This window comes from Hippichthys cyanospilos, chromosome 2, assembly GCF_059441005.1.
Source record: "Hippichthys cyanospilos isolate Australia breed blue-spotted pipefish chromosome 2, RoL_Hcya_1.0, whole genome shotgun sequence".
NCBI classification, from domain to species: Eukaryota; Metazoa; Chordata; class Actinopteri; order Syngnathiformes; family Syngnathidae; genus Hippichthys; species Hippichthys cyanospilos.
Genome location: NC_142370.1, coordinates 15,236,870 through 15,262,371, shown reverse-complemented (window position 1 = coordinate 15,262,371; position 25,502 = coordinate 15,236,870). Strand labels below are relative to the sequence as shown.

The 25,502-nt window shown below is 39.8% G+C and overlaps 1 protein-coding gene across 3 annotated transcripts in view; it reads right to left on the bottom strand.

Annotated features, from left to right (window-relative positions):
* Positions 1–3,567: 3,567 nt before the first annotated feature.
* The window catches only part of acot7 (acyl-CoA thioesterase 7), a 40,209-nt gene continuing 18,274 nt past the window's right edge, over positions 3,568–25,502 (bottom strand). For 2 of the 3 annotated variants that reach the window (XM_088402904.1, XM_088402887.1), the window contains exons 7-9: positions 14,887–15,003; positions 13,478–13,662; positions 3,568–3,865 (exon numbers count right to left, since the gene is read on the bottom strand). In XM_088402904.1, the coding sequence (XP_088259030.1) occupies positions 3,767–3,865; positions 13,478–13,662; positions 14,887–15,003 (401 nt within the window). In that variant the 3' untranslated portion in view covers positions 3,568–3,766. The remainder of the gene's footprint in view (positions 3,866–13,477; positions 13,663–14,886; positions 15,004–25,502) is intronic. The other variant, XM_088402896.1, reaches the window with a different exon arrangement.

Below are 25,502 nucleotides of genomic sequence, written 5' to 3'. Positions count from 1 at the left end.
ATTGCATTGGATGCTTCTTTAGATAAACCCAAAAAAAACAGGGTTTGAGGGCGTCTGCAGGTGTGTGCCACTAGAGGGTGGTCACATGGTTAGGTGATGGCCACAAGATGTGCACTGCTTCAACAGAGGTTGGAGGACGGTGGGTGAGAGCGGGACTGGCCACAAAATTTGGCCAATTCAGTCACGATGGTTAAAGGTAGGCCCTGAAGAGCGTTTACCCACTTACTCATGATGGACTTAGTCTTTTGGCCAAGTAGGTCCCTGCAATGAAGTACAGTGTGGTCTAGTGCTTCTGTTTCTGCTGGATCCATTGCATCCATCCATCATAACAGGCTTGATGCAGGGTGTTGTCATATGTATGAATGAAACACGAGGACATCAGCAGAGTGCCGGATCTCTCTGCCTGCACCTCAATTACTTTTCGCCACCTGGACCACAATCTAGACTTATTTTTTGCTGGTCTATTGTCTAGTATTCTTTCTGTCTCATCAACCAGAAGGCCCAGCATGATGCAGCGATACCAAATTTTCAAGTTCCCATGGAAATCTGTAAAGGTCTGGTGAAATCCATGCCTGAGAACATTAATCCTAAAGGTCACATTCCAGGCACAATCAGGACATTTCCATTTTGGAGTGTACTTATATTTGTTGCCAGTGGTTTTGACACTAATGGCTGTTTGTTGAGCTATGTTGGAGGGATAATTGATTGACACTGTTATACAAGCTGTATACTGACTACATAGGAGCCAAGTGGGATTTATTTTGTCAGCGTAGTTCTATTAACGAAAAACAAACAAACAAAAAATCATTTTTGTGAACCATTATATGTGTCAGTGTTTTATAGGGGGCATGAGAGGTCACTTATTTTTTTCTTTCTTTTTTTTGTTTTTTGTTCATTTGCCACCTCATTGTGATGTTAAGTGACCTGGAAGTAAAAAGTAACAGAAGGCATTCCCGCCCACTGGCTCCTCTGGCACCAGGCTGCCCCCGCTCTTTACAACAGCGCCACACCATCACCCACCCACTCACGCGTACACATAGACAAGCTTTAATACCTAACATTCTTTGAAGGTCTCGTCGGTGGTGCATGCTGCCTCACTAATGTGGTGTATCCTGGCAATATTGACACACCTCTTGGTGCTGGGGCTTGGTCATCTTACAGCCAATGGGAACCCCAGGGCTGGGAAATCAAGGCCCATCACCAATATTTCCTCATCAAGTTAAGCCCTGCTTGGCTCCAAGCACTGAAAGCAGCGAGGACTCAGCTCAGAGGATGTGTCCCCTGTTCTCTTCTTGTCCATATAATGGCCAGGTCTCTTAATACTTTTGCCAGTATTCTAAATAAAAGGTGCAGGTATGTTGAGTTATGTTAGACAGGAGTCAAATGAGTTGTGTGGCTTTACAAAATCCATGTCCGTAATTTTTCACGTGACCCTGAAGTTGGGTGTGGACAAGGCTGGGGTTTCTGCATGAAACCAATGCTGCTGCCAGCAAAAAGTCCAAATTAATAAAAGATTGAAAATGTAGCTTAAGAAGGCTCACTGCAATGAAAACTGAGAGTTCTTCTTCCCAGAACCATCTCACTTCATTTTTAATCTGTCCTTAATGGTTTTGCGATTGCTCTAGGCCATCTTTCATTCCATACAAGTGGCCTTGTCGCTCTCGCCACTGTGATTCATCATTGCTCTCATTCAGCTGACATAACACATGCTTATGGACTTCATTTCTTTTTCGCAATTTGTTTGAAGTACAGATTCCTCAACTGTCTTGGATAATTTCCGACCTTGTTTATCTTCTTCTACTTATTACATGGCTTGTATCCGGCTCTCTTCCATATTGAAAAAAAAAACTAAGTTGACTGTATTTTCTTGAACAGTGCAAATCTTGTGTGAAGTGCAGTCTAATTTTTTGCCGTATTTCTCTGAGTCCAAGTCAAGTTTTTTTTTTTCCCTCATTTTCAACCCCCATATTAGGAGGGGTCAACTTCTAACCACATAACTCAAAACCATGTGACTGTCTTTGAATGACATTAATTGCAAAATAAGTGAATGGAAAAAAAACACTTCATGCAACAAAAAATTATTAAGGCAACTTCATTATCAATATTATCGTTATAATTCTCAAAATCAAATGGGAGGACATTAAAGATCATGCAAAATGCGTAACCATGCTTGAGCAGAAAACATAGCCACCTAAGTTTCACACCATAGAAACGTTTAGTTTAAAAGAGGGTTTTGCCCTCTTGCAAAGATGTACCTATAATGTACCAAATTATTATTTATTCGAATATTTAAAAACCTTTATCAATGTGGGAGCCAATGTTTGAATCAATTGCTAATGGTATGCAATTAATTTAAAAACTGCTGTTATTCCACAAAATGTTGGTAACCATAGTTCCCCTATTGTAGCCTGATGTGAGACAGTCATCTCAGAAGAGGTGACGTCTAGTTTTTTTAGTTGAATTGCGTTCGCTTCTTCCCCCCCGAAATGTTTCAACCTCACTAGTGGAAAAAATAGATTCATGCCCCCTACCCCCACCCAACGCCCCAGTGGAAGCTTACGTCTAACTTTATTTTCATGGGGGAATGAAAAGCTAGCATACTGCGCTGGAAGTACTCCGGGACCAGAGACAATAAACTTGAAGATCTAATGACAAATGATTTTGTTCCTTCAAAAAAGAGGCACAGCAAGGAAGGTGCTTTGCTGCTGTGATCCTCCTCCAGCTATCTTTTCAACATCTTACTCTCGCCGACGCATTCTTCATCCTAGTGCAATATTTCATCTCATGGCAAATTTTATGAATTGTTGCGTGTAATGAAAACGTGACAGTTTCTAACAAGCAGCTTAATTGCAAAATTCTCAACAGGTCTTTAGTCTATTAATCATCGAAAATTGTCCTGGCTCTACTTGATGTTGATTTTTAGACAGTCACCTTCATTAGCCTGCTCACATTTTGACATTATGAGACCGCAATGGTGCCTTGCAGTTGACAAACATTACCTTGCCATTGTTAAACAATGGAAAGCTGTGCAAAAGGTACTCAAATGTAATAAAAAACATGAAAATCAAAAAGTGTAACGGCTTCTCAAAACAGATGCTTGAATTATAACGACTTTGTTCTTGGCCACACGTATTTACTGTGGTATAAATTGTACTGAATTCGATTTTGGTAGTATAAAGCTGGCCACGGAACAAAAAGAGTTAACGTGAGGTGTAGGGAAGTGACAAAGCAAGCAGAACAGGGAATCAGTGTGCACAAGGTGGCTTCACAGGAGTGAGGAAAAGAGATAGGTGCAGTAGAAGTGCATGTGAGAGTGCAGGAGGAGCGCAAGGGTGGAGCGGGGATGGCTTTGGTGTTGTTGAAAGGCGTGGGAGTCGAGAGTTGAGTCAGAGCCCCCCAAGCCACCCCTGCACCTCCCCCCTTCCCCTCAGATTTCGCTGTGAACTACAGCGGTGAAAAGATAGAAGTCGTGTGTCATCTCTGCCAAGGCTTGCCCAAGACAATGACATCATCCTCATCATCACCATAGTCATCATAATCAAATGAGCAAGGACATGAGGCAAGAGCTCTCACATTCAGATCTTTAATTTGTTTTTTTTTTCCCCTTACATCTTGGATTCTTGCTATTACCCTGTAGTCATCAAGTCCTTCTAATAAAAGTATACTTGCTTTGGTGCATGAAATAGGTCAAGGTTCAGGAGGAGGCTACAATTGCAGAATTGATGGGACTTCTCATTTTTCCCTTTGGTGTTGTGTTGCGGCCATCTCACTGCTTGGCTTCCTTTTCTGCAAGTCTCTTGGCTTTATTAAAGGTGTAACGGGCTTGGCCTTCATCGTAACGCTTCTGTTCCTCCTCGCCATTAACCTGAGAAGAAATGAAAGAATTATATTACGTCCCTTTGCAAAATATAATCAGATTAGCTATAATCTATAAGTGTAGCGCGTCGTCTATCCATCTAATGTCCATACCATCTCGAAATGGGGTACAAGTCCTCTCAGGGGTATATGAAGGCAATTCAGGGGATACTTGAGATTTTCAGCAAATCTAATTTAATGATTTTTAATGCCGTAACAGGAACACTAGCTCGCTTATTTTTTTTAAATAAGAGCTAATTAATTGGAAGATGAAGCAACTTATGGCTAAATTGTGTTATAATGACTACAGTACTCCAAGGGTCACCTGTAGCCCCATTTGAGAACCCCTGGTCTATGCTGCCTATAATACTGCAAAAGCATTCCCATGCAAAACCATGATCATGGATCATTTCATTCATCATCATTTGAACACTTTATTTCAGGTTTTGTCGGTGATCATATGTGTTTTTACAGCATAGCTGGATCCTGTAATAACCTCTCATGTGAGGAAAGGAGAGCAAGAGTTGCCGATGCATTTTTCAGCTGTTTATTGATTGCCTAAAGAACAGCAAAACGTAAACACAGAGAGTGTACGGACACAGGAGCTATCAGATAGAATTTCCGATCCAGGCATATTTCTTGAGCTAACAAGGAGCCCTTACAATTCTAACAGTATTTTATTTACATTTTATCTTTGCAAATCATTAGGGTCTGGGTTCAAATAAATGTGTTTAAAAACTGTGTTTAAACGCATTTAAGTTTATTTTGATAAACGCTTTTCAGAATGCAGATGAGCTGGGAACATCTGTGAAAAAAGGGGATTAGTTGCACTGTATTTCAGATAGCTTATTTACTGTACATATATGAATGGTGCAGAGTGTTAAAAATAATTAACATAAAGAACAGTAAAATCTCACTGGTCATTTGAATCTTAACTGAATGTTGTAATCGTTATTAGACGTTATTAGATCGTACAGATGTTGTGGTGTGCGCATGAAGACTAAAGAGATTCTTAAAGCAAGAGTGGCCTTAAAGCTGAAGTCGAAAACTCCTTTTTCACCTTCATTTCCCACAAGTGGGCTTGAGATCCACGAGGGTTAGCCACGTGCTATCCCGTAGTTTAATTAGACTGTCTCGCCACTGAAAGAGCACAGCCACCCACATAACATATGACTTATAACATAACTTTTACGATGCAGCCTGTCCGCTTTCTCGTCTACCTCACCAGACAGGGAAAAACATGTGTGACTGTTTATTTTTAAATATTCTCTGCAAGTGAATATCAGTATGCATATTTTTTTTTCAGACAGAGGCTCTTCAATCTGCTCTCACCAAGGGGGTTGGCACATTCAAGTGCACCTGCCACTCAGCAGTGTTCCGAACCCTGAGCTGACAGATGGCGCTTTGACTTTATGGATGGAGCAAGGTGGCAACACCTGCGACTAAATGTCAGCATTTTGGGACAGGAGCAGGGGTCGCCTCTCTAATGGGATGACTATTCATCGAGAGATACGGTCACAAAGAGGACGTTCCTCCTTGTAAATGCGAGACAAGCCCAAACCTCAAAGCAAAGGGAATTAGGTGTGGAGGAACTTGCACAGAAGCCTGACTTCAGCCCCATCAAAGATTTTTGAGATGACCCAGAACAGACCTCTTGGTGCATTGTGTGTTCCTCAAAGGTTCCACAGAGAAGCTCCAAAATCTTGTAGAAAGTCGGTCCAAAATACTGGACGCTTTTTTTTTTCACTAGATCTTGTCAAGTAAGAAGAAGGATTAGGACCCAGAAGGAGATAAACAGACTTAGAAAGAAACTAGGAGGGTATGTTGACATGCAGCTTGAGACCTTCACGATCTGACAAACCCTCACTGAAAACCATGAACTTAAATAAGATCAAACGTCACAGTAAATACAGGAGCTTTAAGTGGTAAAAACATACAAATGACAATACATGACCATAGGAATAGCACAGCAATTGATATTACAGCTTATTTTTAACTCTACAAGTCATTCATGCAGCACAATTCTGAAACATCTATTAAGAGCTTAGAGCAAAACCATTGACAGTTTCCTAAACTAAGAGCACAAACAGTGCATTGTATTGTGTTAGCAATTTTGTGACCCGCATTGAGTGTGAACTCGAACCGACTGCTTTGCACACAATATCCAAACGACCAACACGCTCTTTGCAAACTATACACATTCATAGCTATTATTTTTTATTTTATTTATTATTTTTGTTGGCTTGGTCAGCTCCTCTCGGTTTGTGGTCGAAATGCTCCTTGACGCTTGTTCAACACGTTAACCCCTCCCCACACACACAAACACAACTCGACGATGATTAGATGACATAGTGTGCTTTTGCAAGAGAAGCACATTGTTTTGTAATTTTGGTCAACAGCTTCCTTTTTAGTGTGAAGGGTTTGGAAACAGTAAATAGTACCAAAAAAATGTCTTTGAGCATGCTGTGGCTACGCATCATAACAATAATAATCCGTATATTGTATTGGATAGTGGAAGCAAACGTTTGTTTGTGCACTTGTTTTTAATTGCTTTGGAATAATGTGTGATACACAGTGATGTACAAATTGGAACAAGTGCAGCTCTGCCCCCCCAAAAAAAAAGAAACTCAGCAGATTTGTGTTGGTGGTGGCAAAGCTTCCCATCTGTTAAAAAGAGGTCTGCACAAGCTCAGAAAGTTAACTGAAAACTTGTCCAGCTTGATATCTATCTATCTATCTATCTATCTATCTATCTATCTATCTATCTATCTATCTATCTATCTATCTATCTATCTATCTATCTATCTATCTATCTATCTATCTATCTATCTATCTATCTATCCATCCATCCATCCATCCATCCATCCATCCATCCATCCATCCATCCATCCATCCATCCATCCATCCGTCCGTCCATCCATCATCCGCCCTTCCGTCCGTCCGTCCAATGTTTATGACTCCAGCTAATTTATGGAGGTATACATCACGGTAGTCTCTGAGTTGTTGAAAAGAAAATGGTGTTATGAATAAGAAAGCATTAATGGCTTTGTTCATTTACACCGACTGAAGACACAGCCCCTAAAATGTATATTGCGTTCCCTTGTAATTGTTATTCACTGGCAGCTGCAGATTAATACCTATTATTATCCTACCGCTAATGACTACCAGCTATCCCAAAGAAGAATTGTGTGTTTCATTGTGCAGTATTTAAAATTCCACAGCAAATGTCAGTGTCTCAATGAAGACAGTCTTGACATTGACTATCTATTTTGAGACACAATGTGTGTGCCTATTGTTAAGAGAAAGGTTGGAAACTGTTATGTTCCGCTGATGTTTTGTTATGTTTTGGTTGGTGTCGAGAGTTTCTATTCTTTTCTGTTCTGGGTTTTCGTGGGCTTTTATTCATGTGTTTAAGTTCATGTTTTGTTCCCCTTTGTGTAAGGCCTCGTCAGAGTGATTGTGTCCACTTGTCTGCGTTAACCTGCTTCACTTGTGTTGGCCAATCGGCTCCCTCTTTCAATTGTTTTCTTGTCCAGGTGTTCCGTGTTGTCTCGTTTGATGTGAGTGTATTCAGTTTCCAGTTTCCATTCAGTATTTTGCACCCTTCCGCATCCATACACCACCACACACCATGCCACACCAACGTGACAGATAATAATCTCAATGCCATTTCAGAAAACAAGAGTATGTACTTCACTGCATGTTAGGTTTTTTTTTTTTTTTGGTTGCACCAGCGCCATTGTATGAGACTTACTTTAATTTATGAGGACCTTCCTTTGACGCGCTCTTGTACACTGTATATTTAACATCATAATTCTTTTCCTGTTCAGAGAACATGTTGGAACATGAAACAAAGTAGTTCATTTGTCATTTCTGTTGACTATTTATTACAGAATGTAAATGGAAGGTATAGAGTACCAAAGTACAAGAAAGTAGATGTCATTAAATTGCACATTTGTGAAAATAATATTTAGACAGTCTTAGAGTGAAAGTAAATGTATTTTCATTACAGAACAAATTTTGGAAAGAGAAGAAGCTAGTAAATATTTTCTCCTTTATTGGTAATGTGACAGATTTGTTAGAAAAAGACTGCATCAGGTAAAAGAAATGTATAAAAATAAGTGAATGTTTTGTTAAAAAATGTTTGGTTAAAAAACTCTAAGATGCAATTTGGGAAGAAAGCAGTCCACGTCGTCCTCATTTACTCTTGATGTCTACCTACTTAAATAGGTAAATGTAATTGTTGCCGTGGCCCACCTCGCCCCTACCACTTGACGCCACTAACCGGTTGGACTATCGACACTGACTACAGCAGGTTGCCGTGACAACCAGTCTTGTTTTCATGCAAAGAGCCGCTAGCTAAGCCTGCCACTAAGGAAAACGTGAGGGAGGCAGCCTCGAAAGAAGTCCAAAAAGGGAAAGAATAAAAGGAGGAAAGAAAGAAGGGAAAGAGAGGGAAGAACAATGGTGGAAGGAAAAGGAGGAGGAGTCATTGGAAAATAAACAGTAGAAGGTAACAAGACAAATGAAAATAAGGCAAGAAAAAAGGAAATTACAGAGTAAGGAATGCCGATTGACCATGTGAATGCAGGGAATGGAACAACAACAAGGAATGGAGGAAGGAAGGCTGAAAGGAAGGAAGGGAGACTGGGGAAGAAAGAATGGTTGAGGGGGGCGGCAAAGCAGCGTTGTGAGTGTGGCCTAACTCTCAAAAGCAGGCGCGGAATACAGCAAAGAATACTAGCAGGCATCTCCACTCTCTTCTTATATTTCTTTCTGTGGCCCAACACAAAAAGGATGGTACTTCTTCTTGTGGGAGATCCCACCAGCCATGCATCCCCCACCCCCATCCTGTCCTGCTTCCCTAATTTACATGACCCCCCCCCCCACACACACACACACACACGCAAGTGCTGAGACCCAGCTGAGCTAAAATGGGAAGATCTATAAATAGAAACAGGGGGCTCACTGGCGAGGAAGCCTGGTTGTGAGAATGGGGTGCTGGGGTGGGGGGAAGCACCTGCAGTCAAAAATAACAGAATATGTCTTTCACCTGGACTATTTATAGATCACATCTTGAGCTGAATCTGTCACAGTGTCATGAAATATTAATCGGTGAAGCTGCTACTGTTTCATTCTGTCGCTGGTCTTATTGAACATCGGGTGATTCAAATGTAAATGTGAGCTGTTTTAATTAAAGCTGGAAGAATTGATAAATGCCTCATTGCGGAATGGACAACTTGGTGCTTGATGAACTGTGTTACATTGCATATTAGCACTTCAGTGCTGAAAACTCTACCTGTCTTTTAAGCTTATACTAAATGTTGCATATAAAAGTAGTCCGTCCGTTTATACAACTTGTGATGTTCAATGAGAATTGTAACCCCACTGGTGTTTATATTGTTTTTTCTATCGCCTGGCTCACTTTCAAACACTATGTACAGTGGCGCTTTGGGATATAAATTTGATTCATTCTGTACTTGAAAGGCGCATATGGCAAATCTTCTCTTAACACGGAAATGAAAGAGGATTACATTCATCTTTCTTGCCCTTCCCCCCATAAAAAATATTGTAATGTAAGTTGTGTTTGAAAAACTGCTTTCTACAAAATTTTCCTTTTTTTTTTTTAAAAATAAAAAGCACGCACACCATAATGATGTAAATAAATAGATTGTAAAGAAATTAAACATTTTTTTGGGATGGCCCTAGGCCACCTAGGAGCAGTATTAAACGGACATATGCACGTATGAGTCACAGCAGCAAACTCACTAGTAATATTAATCATTTTACACAGATGATAAAAAAACCATATGCCTTAGTATTGTTAATCAGTATTGGCTGTCTAAATGTGGGTTACTTGAGTTTGAACATCTGCTGCTTAAAGGAGTTATAACAGCAAGACCAATCCTATTTGTTCCCCAATGTATGGCATTTTGCAGTTTTCCCTGCATCGGAGTTTGAAATTCCACGACCGAGCATACATACACAAGGATAAACATGCCTTGAAAACATGGAGGGTTTTTGTGAATGATAAAGCCATTCAACCGGTGACATACATTGCTCACAATGAGGGAAATTGTGAGAGGCTCATTGGATGTTCATAAATATTGCAAAACGGTTTCTTAAAATTTGGGAATCCCGTCCCATCCATTATCAAAGCCGCTTATCCTTACAAGGCTCGCAAGCGTACCGGTGCCGATCCCAGCTCTCTTCAGGCGGTAGGTGGGGTACATCCTGGACTTGTTGCTAGCTGGTCGCAGGGCACAAATAGGCGATCAACCACTGACACACACAAACACTCTTAAAGAAGATTTTGAGAGTCCAATTTACCTACTCTGCATGTTTTTCGAATTTGGGAGGGAATTGGCATACCCAGAGAAAACCAATGCAGTTACAGGGAGAACATGCTAACGCCACAGAGGAAGACGGGAGACAGAATGGAACCCATGATCTTTGCGTGTGAGACGGACATGGTAATCAGTCTTCCACCATGCCGCCAACCTCAAAACCTTTAAGTCACCCAACTTTCATATCTAGTTCCCACTGGATTTTATTTGGGGGCCCCGGAGAGTGCTCATAATGCCCCTTTTAAAACAAAACGTCCAAATTGCGCTTCAATTAGGGCTACCAGGGAATTTTTTGATGCCTGTTATCATAAATCTGTCCATAAAATTGTGGGTTAATTAGTGAAACAGGCATTTGAGACTACATTTTTACACCTATGGGGATATGGGGATAACATGAAAATTTTTTGAGGGAAATTTAGGTCACACTCCTGTATACTTGCCATCATCTAGCTTGCACAGCAAATTGATCTTGTCATCGCGATTCCAACAATTAAAGGGAGTAAGTGTAATTTTTTTGCACGCGCCTGTGGGAGCTTTAGGGACATTATGGTAAATGCAGCAATACATACTCCTCCTGCTGTCCGTCGCTATAACAGACACGGCTACCTTCGGAGGAGTGCCACCCCCCTAGTAATATAATTTAATGACAACTAAACCTACGATTACAAGTTTTTAAGAATACAAGTTGTTTCAATTTATCCTAATTTAATTAATTCACTTTTAATGAAAAACGGTCTGAATCTTACACTGTGTCACTTTAAATACCCATCGCTATCGTCGAGGATATCAACGGGTGTTAATTGGATTGATGTGTTCCATTTTATTTACTTCTCATGATAATGCTTCTTTTTGATGCAGGGAGGTACAGCCTTTAGGAGTGAAGTCAATGAGAGAGTTCACATGAGCACTCATAATGCACATACACAAGAACACATACCCCCACACACTAACATTTAGAAGCTTTTTCTTTCAAACAAGCACGTCAATCCTTCCTCGCTGTTTTTTTTCACTACATGCACGCACGTACACTTTACATTTGGCGCGCGTTACCAGAATGATTGTGCAGGTTCCATTTAGAGAGCCAAGGATGAATTATTCAAGTCATCAGGAGAGCTCATTTTTGTTGTTTTGCTTTTGTTTTCATCGAATTGAGGCATAGAGGTACATTACAGGGAGAGCCATCATAGTTGCTCATTGCACGCCATTAAAACAAAAGACATGAACAGCTCATTCCAGATGGAAAAGTAGCTCTAATGGATGCGTGGAAGCAGGCACACAAAAGGAGAAGAAAACACAGGCTTGTGTCAAATGGAAATGGGGACAGTGGCTGGCGCTTTTGAAAACCTCAACTGGCAACAGAGGTGGATTGGATTCAAATGTCTGTATCGTGCCAAGAAAAGCAAACGTGCATTTACAACTCCCACAACCCTAAGCTCGTCCTCCACCTACCACAACGCAAACACGTCCAGTACATTTGATGTGCTGCAATTAATACAGTAGTTTTCATGAAGAGTTTGAAAAGGAAAAAGTGATGCTTTTAAACAGCAAAATGTCACAACAATACTACGGGCATTATAGTCTTTAGTATTATTCTGGGGGGAAAAAAAACAGATTCTTGCAGCTTGCCACGAGGAAGAGTCAATGTAGTCAATGTTCAATTGACGTTTGTGCTTTGGAAAATAATTTAATGGGAGAAAACTATTTGAATTAATTTGTAAGACGCAATTTCAAGTATCAGTTCTCGGTATCTGTGAAAAGTGAAATGCAAGTACCTTTGCTTATAATCTTAAAAGAGGACTTGCAATTAAAAGCCCCATGCAAACTGATCTGAGATGTGATTGAAATCTCTCAACTTACATGATAAAATAACATCACAGCATTTCTATCTACCCAAGTCTGACAGGGGAGTTAAGGTGAAAATTGGACATATGTGTGAAACCTTATTATCTTCAAGTGATCTGCTGAGGCAGACAGCGAGGCAAATGCATTCTTGACCAAATGAATTCCATGAAAACTGTTAGCCTGGACGTCACACACAAACAAACAAATTCAACCATATGAGGACAAAAACCAAAAGTAGACTACACTCATAGTGTGCTAAGCTTACCACAAAAGTGAAGTGATTATGGAGCCTGTTGTGATTTGAATGAAGTTCTGAAAAAAGTTAACTGAGAGGCCACACAGGATTTAAAGGGGTAGATTTACTGTACAGTAACTAGCTATACCATCAGTGCAGTAGAATACTGCATGAAAACAGTGAATTGGCTTGTTTAAACAGATGGTATTGTGCTTGCATAAAGTATTAACAGGATATGGATGAAGGTGTTGCTGCACACCAAGCACCAACAGCAGGTGTCTCATTGCACTCAGCAGGTAAACACAGAAGCTTTACATGCAGTTAGAAAGTGCTAAATCAGCCAAATGTTGAACAAATGCTCAGGGATCTTTTTAGAGCATTAGTATTCAACCGCGGTTCTCCTCGTGACAATGCTGCAAGACACAGTTGATGCATTTAACCAAATGGAACTTCAATCAGCAGAATAACAGACGCTGACGCTATTGTAGGCTGGTGATTGCATTAAGGAGGACACCAAGATTTTTAATCATAATCACCTCCTATTAATCCTTAAATTACCACCAACAATTTCTCCCACGTAACAAATCTGTTCAGTGCCCAATGATTAGTTCTGCATGCTGCTTTTTAAATGTGTGTATTGCTCATTTAAACCTTGTTAAAGTAATTCACAAAATGCATTTATCATTTTGAATGCATACCTACAATATATACAGTGCTTGAAAATGCTTTCTACACCAGTATAAAGAAGCTCTTTGACTGAATTCTATGCTGAAATAATTTCTGCTTCTGTGTAAGCAGGCTGCAATGCTGTTGCAGTGTTATGTTTCATGCAATGCTATTTTGAAAACTAATTTAATAGCTTCACAATCTGATCGGCTCATTTTGGGAGTTTTGAATTACGGGTACTTTGCGCAAAAGAATCCGAAAGTACTCTTGTTCTTCTAAAAATCAGTCGTATTGTGTAAACTTTGAATACAAATGAGGTTTTAAGATGAACAAATCAAATCATTGCCATATTTAATACCACTCTGCTGTTCACTGAATGTACAAAAACGCAGAAAAAAAATGAAACTAAAACACTCACTAGATGTCTGCCTTCACACTATATAATATACACTATATATAATAACACTTCCTGTTATTACAGGACCAAAGACATTTGAATGTTATACTTGAGAAACCGCATGATGGTACCGACCTTGAGAGGAGGGACCGGTTGAGCTTTGCCGAACTTGTCCAACGAGATGAAAGTGAAGAAAGCAGAGACTGCACGATAGCTAACTTTCTCCAAGTCAACCAGCGAGCTGGCGTCTACCACCACTTCGATTTCCATGGACTTGTTGCTGATGAATGTGAGACGGCCTGTGACTGTCACCACGCAGCCTTGATATGGGAAGAGCAGAATAATCGTTGTGATTAAATAAACATAATATTGAACTGCTGCTGGGAAACACAAAGGCAGATACTAAAAACATAACAAGACTGTCCTCTCAAAGACTTTACAAGTATACTGCATATATTGTACAATCCCTTCTCGTTATTTTTTGTTCATTATTTCAAACTGTCCTGAATTCTTGCAGAAATTGAAGTCAATGACATTAAGAAGAACTATTTATGGAATTGTTTGGTCAATAAATACAGCAGAATATGCTTCACAAATAAGATTATTCCAATCAGGCACTTTATGTCCAGATAATAGATTTGCACAGCTTAGTGTTGTCCCTTCAGCTTAAAATGTGGATGATGCTATTTGAGTTGTAATGACTTTCAGTTCACAGCTGTGCTTTTTCAAGGGTTAACAGCTGGATTTTCTTGAAATCTTAATGGTTTATGAAGGTGTTTCCCAACATTTGATTTGTGCTGTATGTTGGAAAAAGAATCAAAACAAAAAAAAAAAGTAAAGTCTGTAAGGGCCTTTCATTCAAATATCTATTTTTCCACTTTGAACAGTGGGGATGTTTTATTCCCTCCTTTTAATTTGCTCAAAGTGTGTTATTACTGCGAGTTGCCACGGAAGCAGGGAGTGAAAGCATTATCCCTGCAGTCTGTGTTCTATTTTGAAGCTCAAATAATAAACTTCCGTACACGGAAAATAAACACGCTACTGCTGCAAAACAACATTTCGGATGAGATTCCTGTCATCTGTAAGCTTTAAAAGATGAGTCTCTTTGTAGGCTTCATGTGTTTAGACTTTTTTCCGATATTTCATTTTAAAATGAGCAAAATAAAACTGTTGCCGAGGTCTTGATCATTCGCGCGCAAACGTTTGCAGGCCACATTTGAGTGAGTGATTGATGTATAGATTTTTTTTTTAAACAGAAAGCTGGGCCAGATCAACAGTAAAATGATTTCCTCAAATGGAGCTGCCATTTTTTCCTTTTAAAGTAGCATGGAGAAATACCTGGACATAAGATTGAATAAATACATCAATACTATTAATAACAGCAATATCAATAACTATAATAACAATGATCACGTTTATTTGTCATTGATAAAATGGATAGTCTGATGATGATGATGAGAACAAACCAGGTGGTCTCATCCAAGCTTTGATTGGATCTCAGTACTTTCTTTGGCAATGCAGAACACCATTAAGCTCACGGTTACCTTTCTTAATCTTGCGATAAAAGTTGATGGCATCCACAGAAGCAGTGACAATGTTGGTGTTGCAGTGGCGTGCTGCCACAATGCCCGCAACCTCATCCATCAGCTTCATGGTCACGCCTGTTCATCCCACAAACAGCCACGTCAGTCACATGCTTGTCATCTCCAAATATGACCAGCCGATGTGTTAGCTTTTCCATTTGAAGTGGTACCTTGAGCTGTACAATTTCAAGAAAGTCGGAGCTATGCACCTGTATAAGCTAACAGTGTTGTACAGTATTCTTAAAAAATCTGCATACAAAAAAGACCGACAGTGTAGGATGGTCAATGAACTGAACATATATGGTGTATAGGAGGATGCCGGAATGCCCATAGAAAACTCCCACGAGCCACGACAAAATATAAAGGATATAAAATAGTTTCATACGACTTGTTTGATGAAACTTAAGACCTGCTGTAGCTTGGAGGTGATTTGGTCCTGAGAAAACAGGGTGATAATTTATTTTGGGTGATTTTTCACTTTTAAGACCACGTCAAATAATTCAGAAAGCTTAAAGGGCACTTTGCCAGATTTCACATTAAAAGTTTATTAATTTTTAAAGAGCCAGAAAGAAACTGAGTGCGATGAAAACTGCTGAATATAAATGAACAAAAATGTAGATGCACTTATTGAAATGACATCTTACTGGATAATTTCTCTGTGTATTTGTCCTGTAGTTGAAGAAAACTGTCATTCACACAGTTTTCATGGGGATTCATATGATAACGCAAAAAGGGTTAAATTTCTTCCAATTTACTTTCACATTGACGTTTGCAGTATGGAGGAGTGTATCAATATACAAAGTTGATATTTCGATATGGAATAGTCAATTTCAAGTTTCGATCCTTAAGCTTAACATTGATACAGTATTTGTAACTAAGTGATTACAGTATTATAGTATCGGCTCTCACCCATTCTTACATTCCAAACCCATGCCAAGCATGCTTTACCTCTGCCATCTATCAAGATAAACATGCAAATGTGTGTGACGTGGAAGTGCTAATAAAATGGTTTGAAGTAGTTTAGGTCAACTGATGAGCACACGTACGATTTGGTTTGCAGCTTTATATTTAGGAAAAAAAAAAAACATTTATGGTATCTATCTTGGATCATTACAGCAATATTGGGCCCAGGTACGACTTGGTATCGCATCAAATCCAAAATCATTGGTATCGCCGTTGCTTAGTTTTGCTTTCGCATCAAAGAATTATGGGAAATGTAGTCAAATTGAAATGCAGTCAGACTGAATGTCGGCTGGGCTTTTCTGGTGGTGGGTTTCCAATGTGAGACGAAGTACGCTTTGCCGATTGATTTTCAGGTTTCGGTGCTTGCATGCAACAACCATAGCAGCTTGAATAAGCAAAAACAATTAAGTACTGTACTCAGTCATAATGACTGGAGGTGTATTCAACGTCTACTCACACAGTAGGACATCTCAAACGTCAACAGAAATACTCAATTTAATATGCCATACATCAATGATTGGTCCATGTGCACATTGTAGGGGGTAAATGGAAACAAGAACCAAAATCAGAAAAGCCATGTCAGCTTGAGTTGCAGGGAAAGGGAATAAAAATTTTACTACATTGGCACAACACTCGGATCATGGTGAACGCATTGACTTGTTTAATGCTGTTCAATGTCAACCAAAATAGCATTGATGAAAATCAATGAAAAAAAACACAACACTTGTCACCAGATTGACTAAACCAGACATTAATACTAAATTTGTCATAAAAAGTTCATGCTGAGAATTTATTGCATTATTACAGCGATTTGTTTGAAGTTTGAAAGTCGGATGAGCTATGATGTGTTCAGCAGGGTGAGCATCTTGAGTTGTTTGGCATTTTGTCCCAGTGACATATTTCAACATCCACATGGCATTTCAGAAGGAAATGCAATTTAGAGTAATAAAATGCAGTTGCCAGATTCATCCCCCTGGAGTCTCGCATGCAACACAAAATCAATACGTCTGCTTTGGATGGCTTTTTTGGCTCTGACCATCTGCACGGTGTAGGGCGCCTAACGTGTGGGAGTACAAACAAGAATGTGCTGCCTGATGCATCCAAATAAAAAGCAGCCTGTTCAGTTGAATTAGAATACAAGTTTGTGAGCAGGACAGCTTATTTCTCCTAAATTCATAAAAAGCACATTGTAATATTGCTAGTAAGACGCATTAAGTTCATATGATGCATAGAACGTCTCCCTGAGTCTTTTTAGTACCATCCGTGACTTTCCAATTCCAATGTTGTCACAAACATTTTCATTCAAGACTCTGATGACACTTCTTAATGTCCAGTCATCTCCTCTAAGATTATCAAGCTCTGCCTGATGCCCTTTAAATATCAGGCCAATGCTGACATTCCACATGTACCACGTGCATTATAAAGATGCCTTATCACAATCACTCACAAACTCAAAATGACTTGTTTTGTTTATTATTTTGTTTTGTCATCTTGTCAACAATGTAGTTCCTTGGTTTCATTCAATTCTTTTACACTCCGTGCTACCTTTTATTTGGGCCAGAAGTCCACTATACAACCCTTAGCACTGAAAAAAACAAAACAAAAACAAAACAAACAAGAAGAGAAAAAGTAGTTCCTAATATAGACAGCAAGTCATCGATCTTGACGGGTAACTTCTTCCGAGATAGTCGCTCATGAAGATTTTTAAGCTGTAATCTAGCTTGTGGGTCAACCTCAATGCCTAGATCAAAACGTTTATGAACATTTGAGTGCAACATATATATAAATACAGTATATACATACATACATATATCTTACAGCGTGTTACAGCGTCCCCGGCTTACGTCTTTTTCATGTTGCGATGTGGAATACTGCGTTTTTCGTCCCCTCTTTATGGTATTTTCCCAGTTTTGCGATAAAAACAACTATAGGTAGATAGTTTTGGGTGGGGTCGAATTTCACAGCTACATTGAGAGCCAAACGGCCTTATCAGATTGGCTGAACTCAGGTCCCTTTAACTGTGAGGTGGACATGCTATTGTCTGCTCCAACGAGCCGCCGCTTTTTATTCATATAAATTAAAATGGCTTGTTGTGGGAGAGTGAGAATAATTTGTGACCACAGACACACAGTGTGAGCACAGTTTACAACAGCAGGTCAGACTGACCCAAATGTGTAAGGGTGAATAGTATCCAGTGAACAAAGCACACGTGACAGCAGAGTGTTACACAAAAGCCCAAAAGAGAAGCACAGTGTGAAAGAAGCGAACAACATTACTGCAGAAGAGTGACAAAATATTCACTGCCTTTCCACTCTTCAAGAACGAAGTTTCTACCGCGATAATCAGACGTTTACTCTGTGGTGAATAATACACTTTCCATCACACAATGTACTGTAGAGCCAAAGTAAAAGGTTGACGTTGCGACAAAATGCGAGACTGAAAATGAGGACAAGCAAGGCCAAGACAGCTGAAGGGCCTCTGTTACACATTCACAGGGTGACATGGCACACTATGACTCCCTTTGCCATAGGGAAGGAACTAGCCAGAGGGAGGACGGGGGGAGGACTAGGGTGTTATGACGTTGCTGTATGTGAGAAGGAACGAGCTCACTTCAAAAGGGGAAAAAGTCCAATTAGCTAGCCAGTCCCCAGTGCGGCCCAGTTTGCCTGAGGGCAAAATACCGCCTTACCGCCCCCACCGCCCATCTCCCATATCTTCCAGTACATTTTGCTCCAATGGCAGTGGAAGATTAGCGGGAGGTCTTCATGGCCCATCATTTTATGTGAGCCCAGCCACTCCGTGTGCTTTACACAAGTGTTTCCTTGATATTTGGATATTTGGAGCCCTTGGGATTTATTGAATAATACAGCCCGCTCGGTTGTAAAGAAAAAAAAAAACTTTGACAATTTGGGTGACTCATCGATGAGCAATCTTGAGATTTATCGCAATTAAATATTGAACAAAGAACTCAATTCTTGTCATGTCTATAGAGTGGCCTGTAGACCCATTTTACACGGGACAGTCTCGGTTTCCAGATTCCGCTCTAAATATGATTGGGTTAACAATAACCCAAATATGAGTCAAAGAAGGACCCACCCAATATTTGGGTCAATTTGACCCAACTTTCCAATCTTGTAACAAACCCCAAAAATGGATAAGACAACCTCAAAAATTGGGTTGTTTTGTATAAACTCCAGAAAATTGGGTCAAATTGACCCAAATATAGCATTGATCCTTTTTTGACCCATAACTGGATTAGTTTTAACCCGGTACTTCTCAATTATATTTTGCAAAGCCCTCTCTAAGAAAAATAAGACATTTTGCCACCGCACTTGCCACACCAATCATAAATAAGATTATTATCTTCAAGAAGTGTATAGGTATACCTAAAAATGTATCTTTTTTTACATTGACACAAGGAAAACGCAATATAAAAAAAAACCTTCAACAACTACTTTTTTTACAGCATTTATACAGGTTAAAGGTTTGTCTGGGCAGAAAAAAAAACAAGTGCCTGAAAAAAAAGATGCTAATCCTTATCTTATCACAATTACACTTCACATGGCAAAAACATATAATTTTCCCTGGGGTAAGCCCCCTCAACTCTATCTCCAGAGGGGCCCGCCCCACTACTTGAGAATGACTGGTTCTAACCCAACTGTTTTTAGAGTGTTGTGTGCCAAGCTCCGGCGATTTCGCCAGCCCCAATTATTTTGTCCCACTTTTACATAGGTCATGTACCGACGTCCCATTTGTTTTTCAATCCAGCAAGTCAATTGTTTGGGCTATGCGTATGTCACGCCCACGGTTGTCACAAATTCATATTAAACTGTGTACGTTTCACATTCACATTGTACTGGATCTAGGACAACTTTGTACTTCCATTGTCAAATAAATGGTGTGAAATGATAATGAAAAGAAAAGACCGTTATGCGTTGAGCTTTCTGGCTGCACTATTCCAATTTTGCTGTGCAACCGCTGAGGCGAGACAGGCTGTTTATTATGGCGTTATATTTGTGCCACAATTACGCACGCGCGGAAAAAAAAATCGAGCGGAGAAAATCAAACTGAGCGAGCGAAAACAGATTTTGAGAGCAAGAAAAAAACTATTGAGCGCGTAATGATAAGAGTTTGAGCGCGCGCCGATGGAGTTTGAACACAGAAAAAGAAATTGCTCGCTCAAAATTCCTCTTTGCTCGCTCGGGATAGCCCTCTCTCGCTCAACATCTCGCTCTCGCTCGCGATACTCCTCTCTCCCTCGCTCAACATCGCGTTTGCTCAACATCGAGCTCTCGCTCGCTCGAGTCGTCCTCTGCGCTCGCTCAGTTCTGTTCACGCGTTACGTTTGTGCCACAAAACCAGCCAATCAGAGCTTGTAAAAGCACTTTGATTGACACAGCTTAGTATCCAATGAGATTGCTTGTACGCTATCCGTTGACGCACTCTCGTTTGCCCTGTGTTCACCCGAAAAGGGCAAACGAGTGTGCGTCAACACGGACTTGGGCTGGAGAATTACTTTTAATATTATTATTATTACTGTATTGTATCATTTGACAGAAATACCTTGTTAGTTTTTGTACTTTAATAATATAAGCCCACCCCTCCCGCCTACGTCGATGTGACGCACTCTCGTTTGCTCGTTCCGGGTGAACACAACAAGCAATCTCATTGGATAAAAAGCTGTCAATCAATGTGCTTTTACAAGCTCTGATTGGCTGGTTTTGTGGCACAAACGTAACGCGTGAACAGAACTGAGCGAGCGCAGAGGACGACTCGAGCGAGCGAGAGCTCGATGTTGAGCAAACGCGATGTTGAGCGAGGGAGGGAGGAGTATATGGCGTTATATTTGTGCCACAATTACGCACGCGCGGAAAAAAAAATTGAGCGGAGAAAATCAAACTGAGCGAGCGAAAACAGATTTTGAGAGCAAGAAAAAAACTATTGAGCGCGTAATGATAAGAGTTTGAGCGCGCGCCGATGGAGTTTGAACACAGAAAAAGAAATTGCTCGCTCAAAATTCCTTTTTGCTCGCTCGCAATAGCATTCTCCCGCTCAACATCTCGCTCTCGCTCGCGATACTCCTCCCTCCCTCGCTCAACATCGCGTTTGCTCAACATCGAGCTCTCGCTCGCTCGAGTCGTCCTCTGCGCTCGCTCAGTTCTGTTCACGCGTTACGTTTGTGCCACAAAACCAGCCAATCAGAGCTTGTAAAAGCACATTGATTGACAGCTTTGTATCCAATGAGATTGCTTGTTGCGTTCACCCGGAACGAGCAAACGAGAGTGCGTCACATCGACGTAGGCGGGAGGGGTGGGCTTATATTATTTAAGTACAAAAACTAACAAGGTATTTCTGTCAAATGATACAATACAGTAATAATAATAATATTAAAAGTAATTCTCCAGCCCACGTCCGTGTTGACGCACACTCGTTTGCCCTTTTCGGGTGAACACAGGGCAAACGAGAGTGCGTCAACGGATAGCGTACAAGCAATCTCATTGGATACTAAGCTGTGTCAATCAAAGTGCTTTTACAAGCTCTGATTGGCTGGTTTTGTGGCACAAACGTAACGCGTGAACAGAACTGAGCGAGCGCAGAGGACGACTCGAGCGAGCGAGAGCTCGATGTTGAGCAAACGCGATGTTGAGCGAGGGAGAGAGGAGTATCGCGAGCGAGAGCGAGACGTTGAGCGAGAGAGGGCTATCCCGAGCGAGCAAAGAGGAATTTTGAGCGAGCAATTTCTTTTTCTGTGTTCAAACTCCATCGGCGCGCGCTCAAACTCTTATCATTACGCGCTCAATAGTTTTTTTCTTGCTCTCAAAATCTGTTTTCGCTCGCTCAGTTTGATTTTCTCCGCTCAATTTTTTTTTCCGCGCGTGCGTAATTGTGGCACAAATATAACGCCATAGGAGTATCGCGAGCGAGAGCGAGATGTTGAGCGGGAGAATGCTATTGCGAGCGAGCAAAAAGGAATTTTGAGCGAGCAATTTCTTTTTCTGTGTTCAAACTCCATCGGCGCGCGCTCAAACTCTTATCATTACGCGCTCAATAGTTTTTTTCTTGCTCTCAAAATCTGTTTTCGCTCGCTCAGTTTGATTTTCTCCGCTCAATTTTTTTTTCCGCGCGTGCGTAATTGTGGCACAAATATAACGCCATAGTTTATGTTTGTCTATAATGGTGGAGAGACTCATGCCAGAAAAAAAAAAAAAACAGGAAAATAAATATTGCAAATCATTTGAATGATGGATCTCAACAACTGATACCATACAATTCTGAGTCTTTGAATGACTTGTCAGCGATTACTTTAAAAAAAGTACAATGTATTTATGAACAAATCACTGAATTCACTTAATACAGTCTTAAAGAGACAGCGTGTAAGATTTAAACCGTTTTTCGTTAAAAAGGAACAAATTAAATGATTAGAAATGTCAAAGCCTTGCAAATGAATATGTTCTTAATGACCAACAATATGTTTTAAATATCATCCTAGGTCTAGTTATCATTAAATGATATTACATGGGAGTGGCATTTCTCCGGAGGTGGCCATGTTTGTTACGGCTACAGACAACGCTAAATGCAGCACCTGCAGCACCACTTGCAGCAGCACCTGCAGCACCTCCTGCTGTCTGTAATGAAAAACGGTCAAAATCTTACACACTGTCCTTTTAAAGATATTTACTAAGCATCTAATGCGTTTTTTTAACCAATTCTTTTCCGAAATTGTGTACTTCCCAGTAGCCAATCATGTGTTGCTTTAAATTACCCCTCCAATAATGTGTTTATTTTAATCCTTGTGAAATTCTGCATTGATGGATTTTGGTAAAAGCAATCATGACATTGATGCCCATCTAATCTACTCCATTGGTAAAATTAGAACTACTGTTGGTCCTTTTATCACTTCCTAAGCTCCCATCGTTGCCCTCTGCTCACCCTGTTATCCGCCCCACTGCCAATAATTTGAAGGTGGACAGCATCAAAATGCTCAAGCTGCCTCCTAATGAGCTGTAACTATGGAAACGGCTTCTGTTAATGTTGGTGCCTCCTAGCAACATCACTGTGGAAACCGCCATAAACTGTTGTTTTTCCAAGTATCCTGCTTTAGGCTTTACAAAGCACACTGCTCTGAAATTACAGAAGTGCTGACTGTTATTGTTCACACTCCAACAGGCCCTGTAACTGAGATGGACTTTCTGTAATGGAAATGTTAGATTTAATAAGTGTATGAATAATAATGAGCTTGTAATTCAAAGTGGTGTAGAACTATACTGAAAGTATTTTATATCGCCCTATGTATTGTCATATCATATAAGGAAATGTCAATACAGATTTTTCGGTCCCCACTGTCAGACACTCTTCAAAATGCTCTTGTGAAATATTGTGTTCCTCTAGTTCTGTTTTAAGCTAATTATATAACAAAATCTATAGCAAAATACATTTAACATGCCAACTTGTGTATGCTCATAATTTTCAACTGAAATTACCAAGCTTGAAGCAATTGCTGCTCAACTTTTAGGAATGGGATAGTAAGTGAAGTTTACTTACCTGTAATTTGCATAAATGGTGCAGTAGTTGCACAATAACATTTGGATTATCACATTATATGATGACATTTTATGACGTAAAAATACTATATATTGTATGTTGGACTTGAAATGGCATTTCTCTGCGATGAGCAAATATTGCAGTGCTGAGATCCCAACTGAATGGAACCGAGGAGTGCTTGACAAATATAATGATTTAGACCAACACTCACGGAAACTCGAAAAGAACGTGTGAAGTACTTCAATGCAGACTCTTTGAACTTTAATGAAGATTCGTCATTTGCGATCTTGAAGAGGAATGAGGAACTTCAAATGGAATTGCCCAATTGAATACTTTTATGAATCTTCAGCCTAAGAGAAATATGAATCACGTACCACACCAAGTCCTAAAATAATAATTGAAAAATGAAATTTCGAATCTCTTTCTGTTGTCAGGATCTGCCTCCTACTGCACGCATAAACAATATCTTGCACTATTATTTTTTTTGCACTACATTATTAGCACCATTGTCTCTGTTGTTAGTTGCTATTTATCGCAATTTATTTATTGCTCAATTATGGAATGTAGTCTGCTGCTCGGGGAAGAGAACAGAATAAGAATTTCATTGTATGGTACTATAAATATGACAATACATCTCTTGGATCTTGAATCTTGAAAAAAAATATATATATATTGTTAGCCAAAAGTATTGCTACATTCCTGTGTTCTTTTCATATTCTTCAAATAAAGGATGAATGAAAAGGTTCGGATGAGCGGTAAATCTTGCTCCACATTTAAGTGTGCTTCAAGCCACGGTAGATTTTGGAGCCACTTTTCAGAAAGAAAAAAAATGTTCACCTCAGGCTTGGTTGCCATGAAAGTAGGTAGGATATGCGCACAATGAAACATGCAACGTTACACATCAGTGATTTCTGTCGCGCATGCCTGTTTATATGTCCATTACACATGCAATAATGTCCTTCAAGTCACTTACAGATGATGCTTCAACAATGTTCCACGAGTATAACTGAGAATGGAGCCGTCTATTAGCTGCTATGAGATTACGTTTAATGTTTAACAGCGCCCTACTGGTTGAAATGTCAACACCGAAAGCCAAGCCACTATAGATTATAGTGACAAGTTACATTCTTGGATAATAGAGCTTTTTGGGAAGTTCTTTCCTTTATTTGAGGAAGCTCCATGTGCTAGTATCATTTTTAATAAAAGACTGCTACGTCCTAAATCAATTAGTGCATTTAAGGATACAGTACAAATAGCATCAGCAACAGTATTCAGCCACCAGGTGGTGCACCAAGACACAAGCAATGCAGGCACGTGTCAAAACGTTCTTTGCATTCGTGTTTTTTTTTATTTTATTTTTTTTATGAAGTACTGCTGCGGTATGCCTTTTCCACTTAACAATAACTGAAAAATTCTTTTTCAATTGAAAATGATCCTAAACCTGCAATATTAGATGCTTTTTGAAAAGTCTTTCTCCCGAGCCACCACTGCAACAGCACATATATCAGCAAAAAAAGTCAGTGTAGATAACAGTGGTGCTAATACGGTACCGACGGAGCTTGGAAGAAGATATTTTTACTTAACCCATTTTTAAATCAGACACACCCGACTTGGTCGTTTTTTTTTTTTTTTACCGGAGCCCAAATATCCTCTGTGTCTGCTAAGGTAGAATTACAATTGTGCTGCTCAAGCCATATCACAATGAATGAGCAACTAACTGCAATGGGACCTTGAGATAAAGTGACCTGAATTAAAAGGTGTTTTTTGAGATACAAACAGTTCTTTAGCCAATTTATTTTGCTTTGATTTGCAAGTATAAATTTGATAAGCAATGTATGGTTTACAACAGGCAGCAATTTGGCAGATGATCATTTCACAATTCATTAAAACAGTGTCTTCAAACTGTTGGTCATTCTCAGTTAAGGTTTAGTGTTCAAATAAACGTAACACGTGTACTCCTATGAAACACCTTGTAAATGAAACAAATGATGAAATGTAATTACTTTAACTGGCTTGATAAAAGCAACGGCATAATGAGCAGCTTAAGAGCATCACCCTGTCTGTCTCAGTTC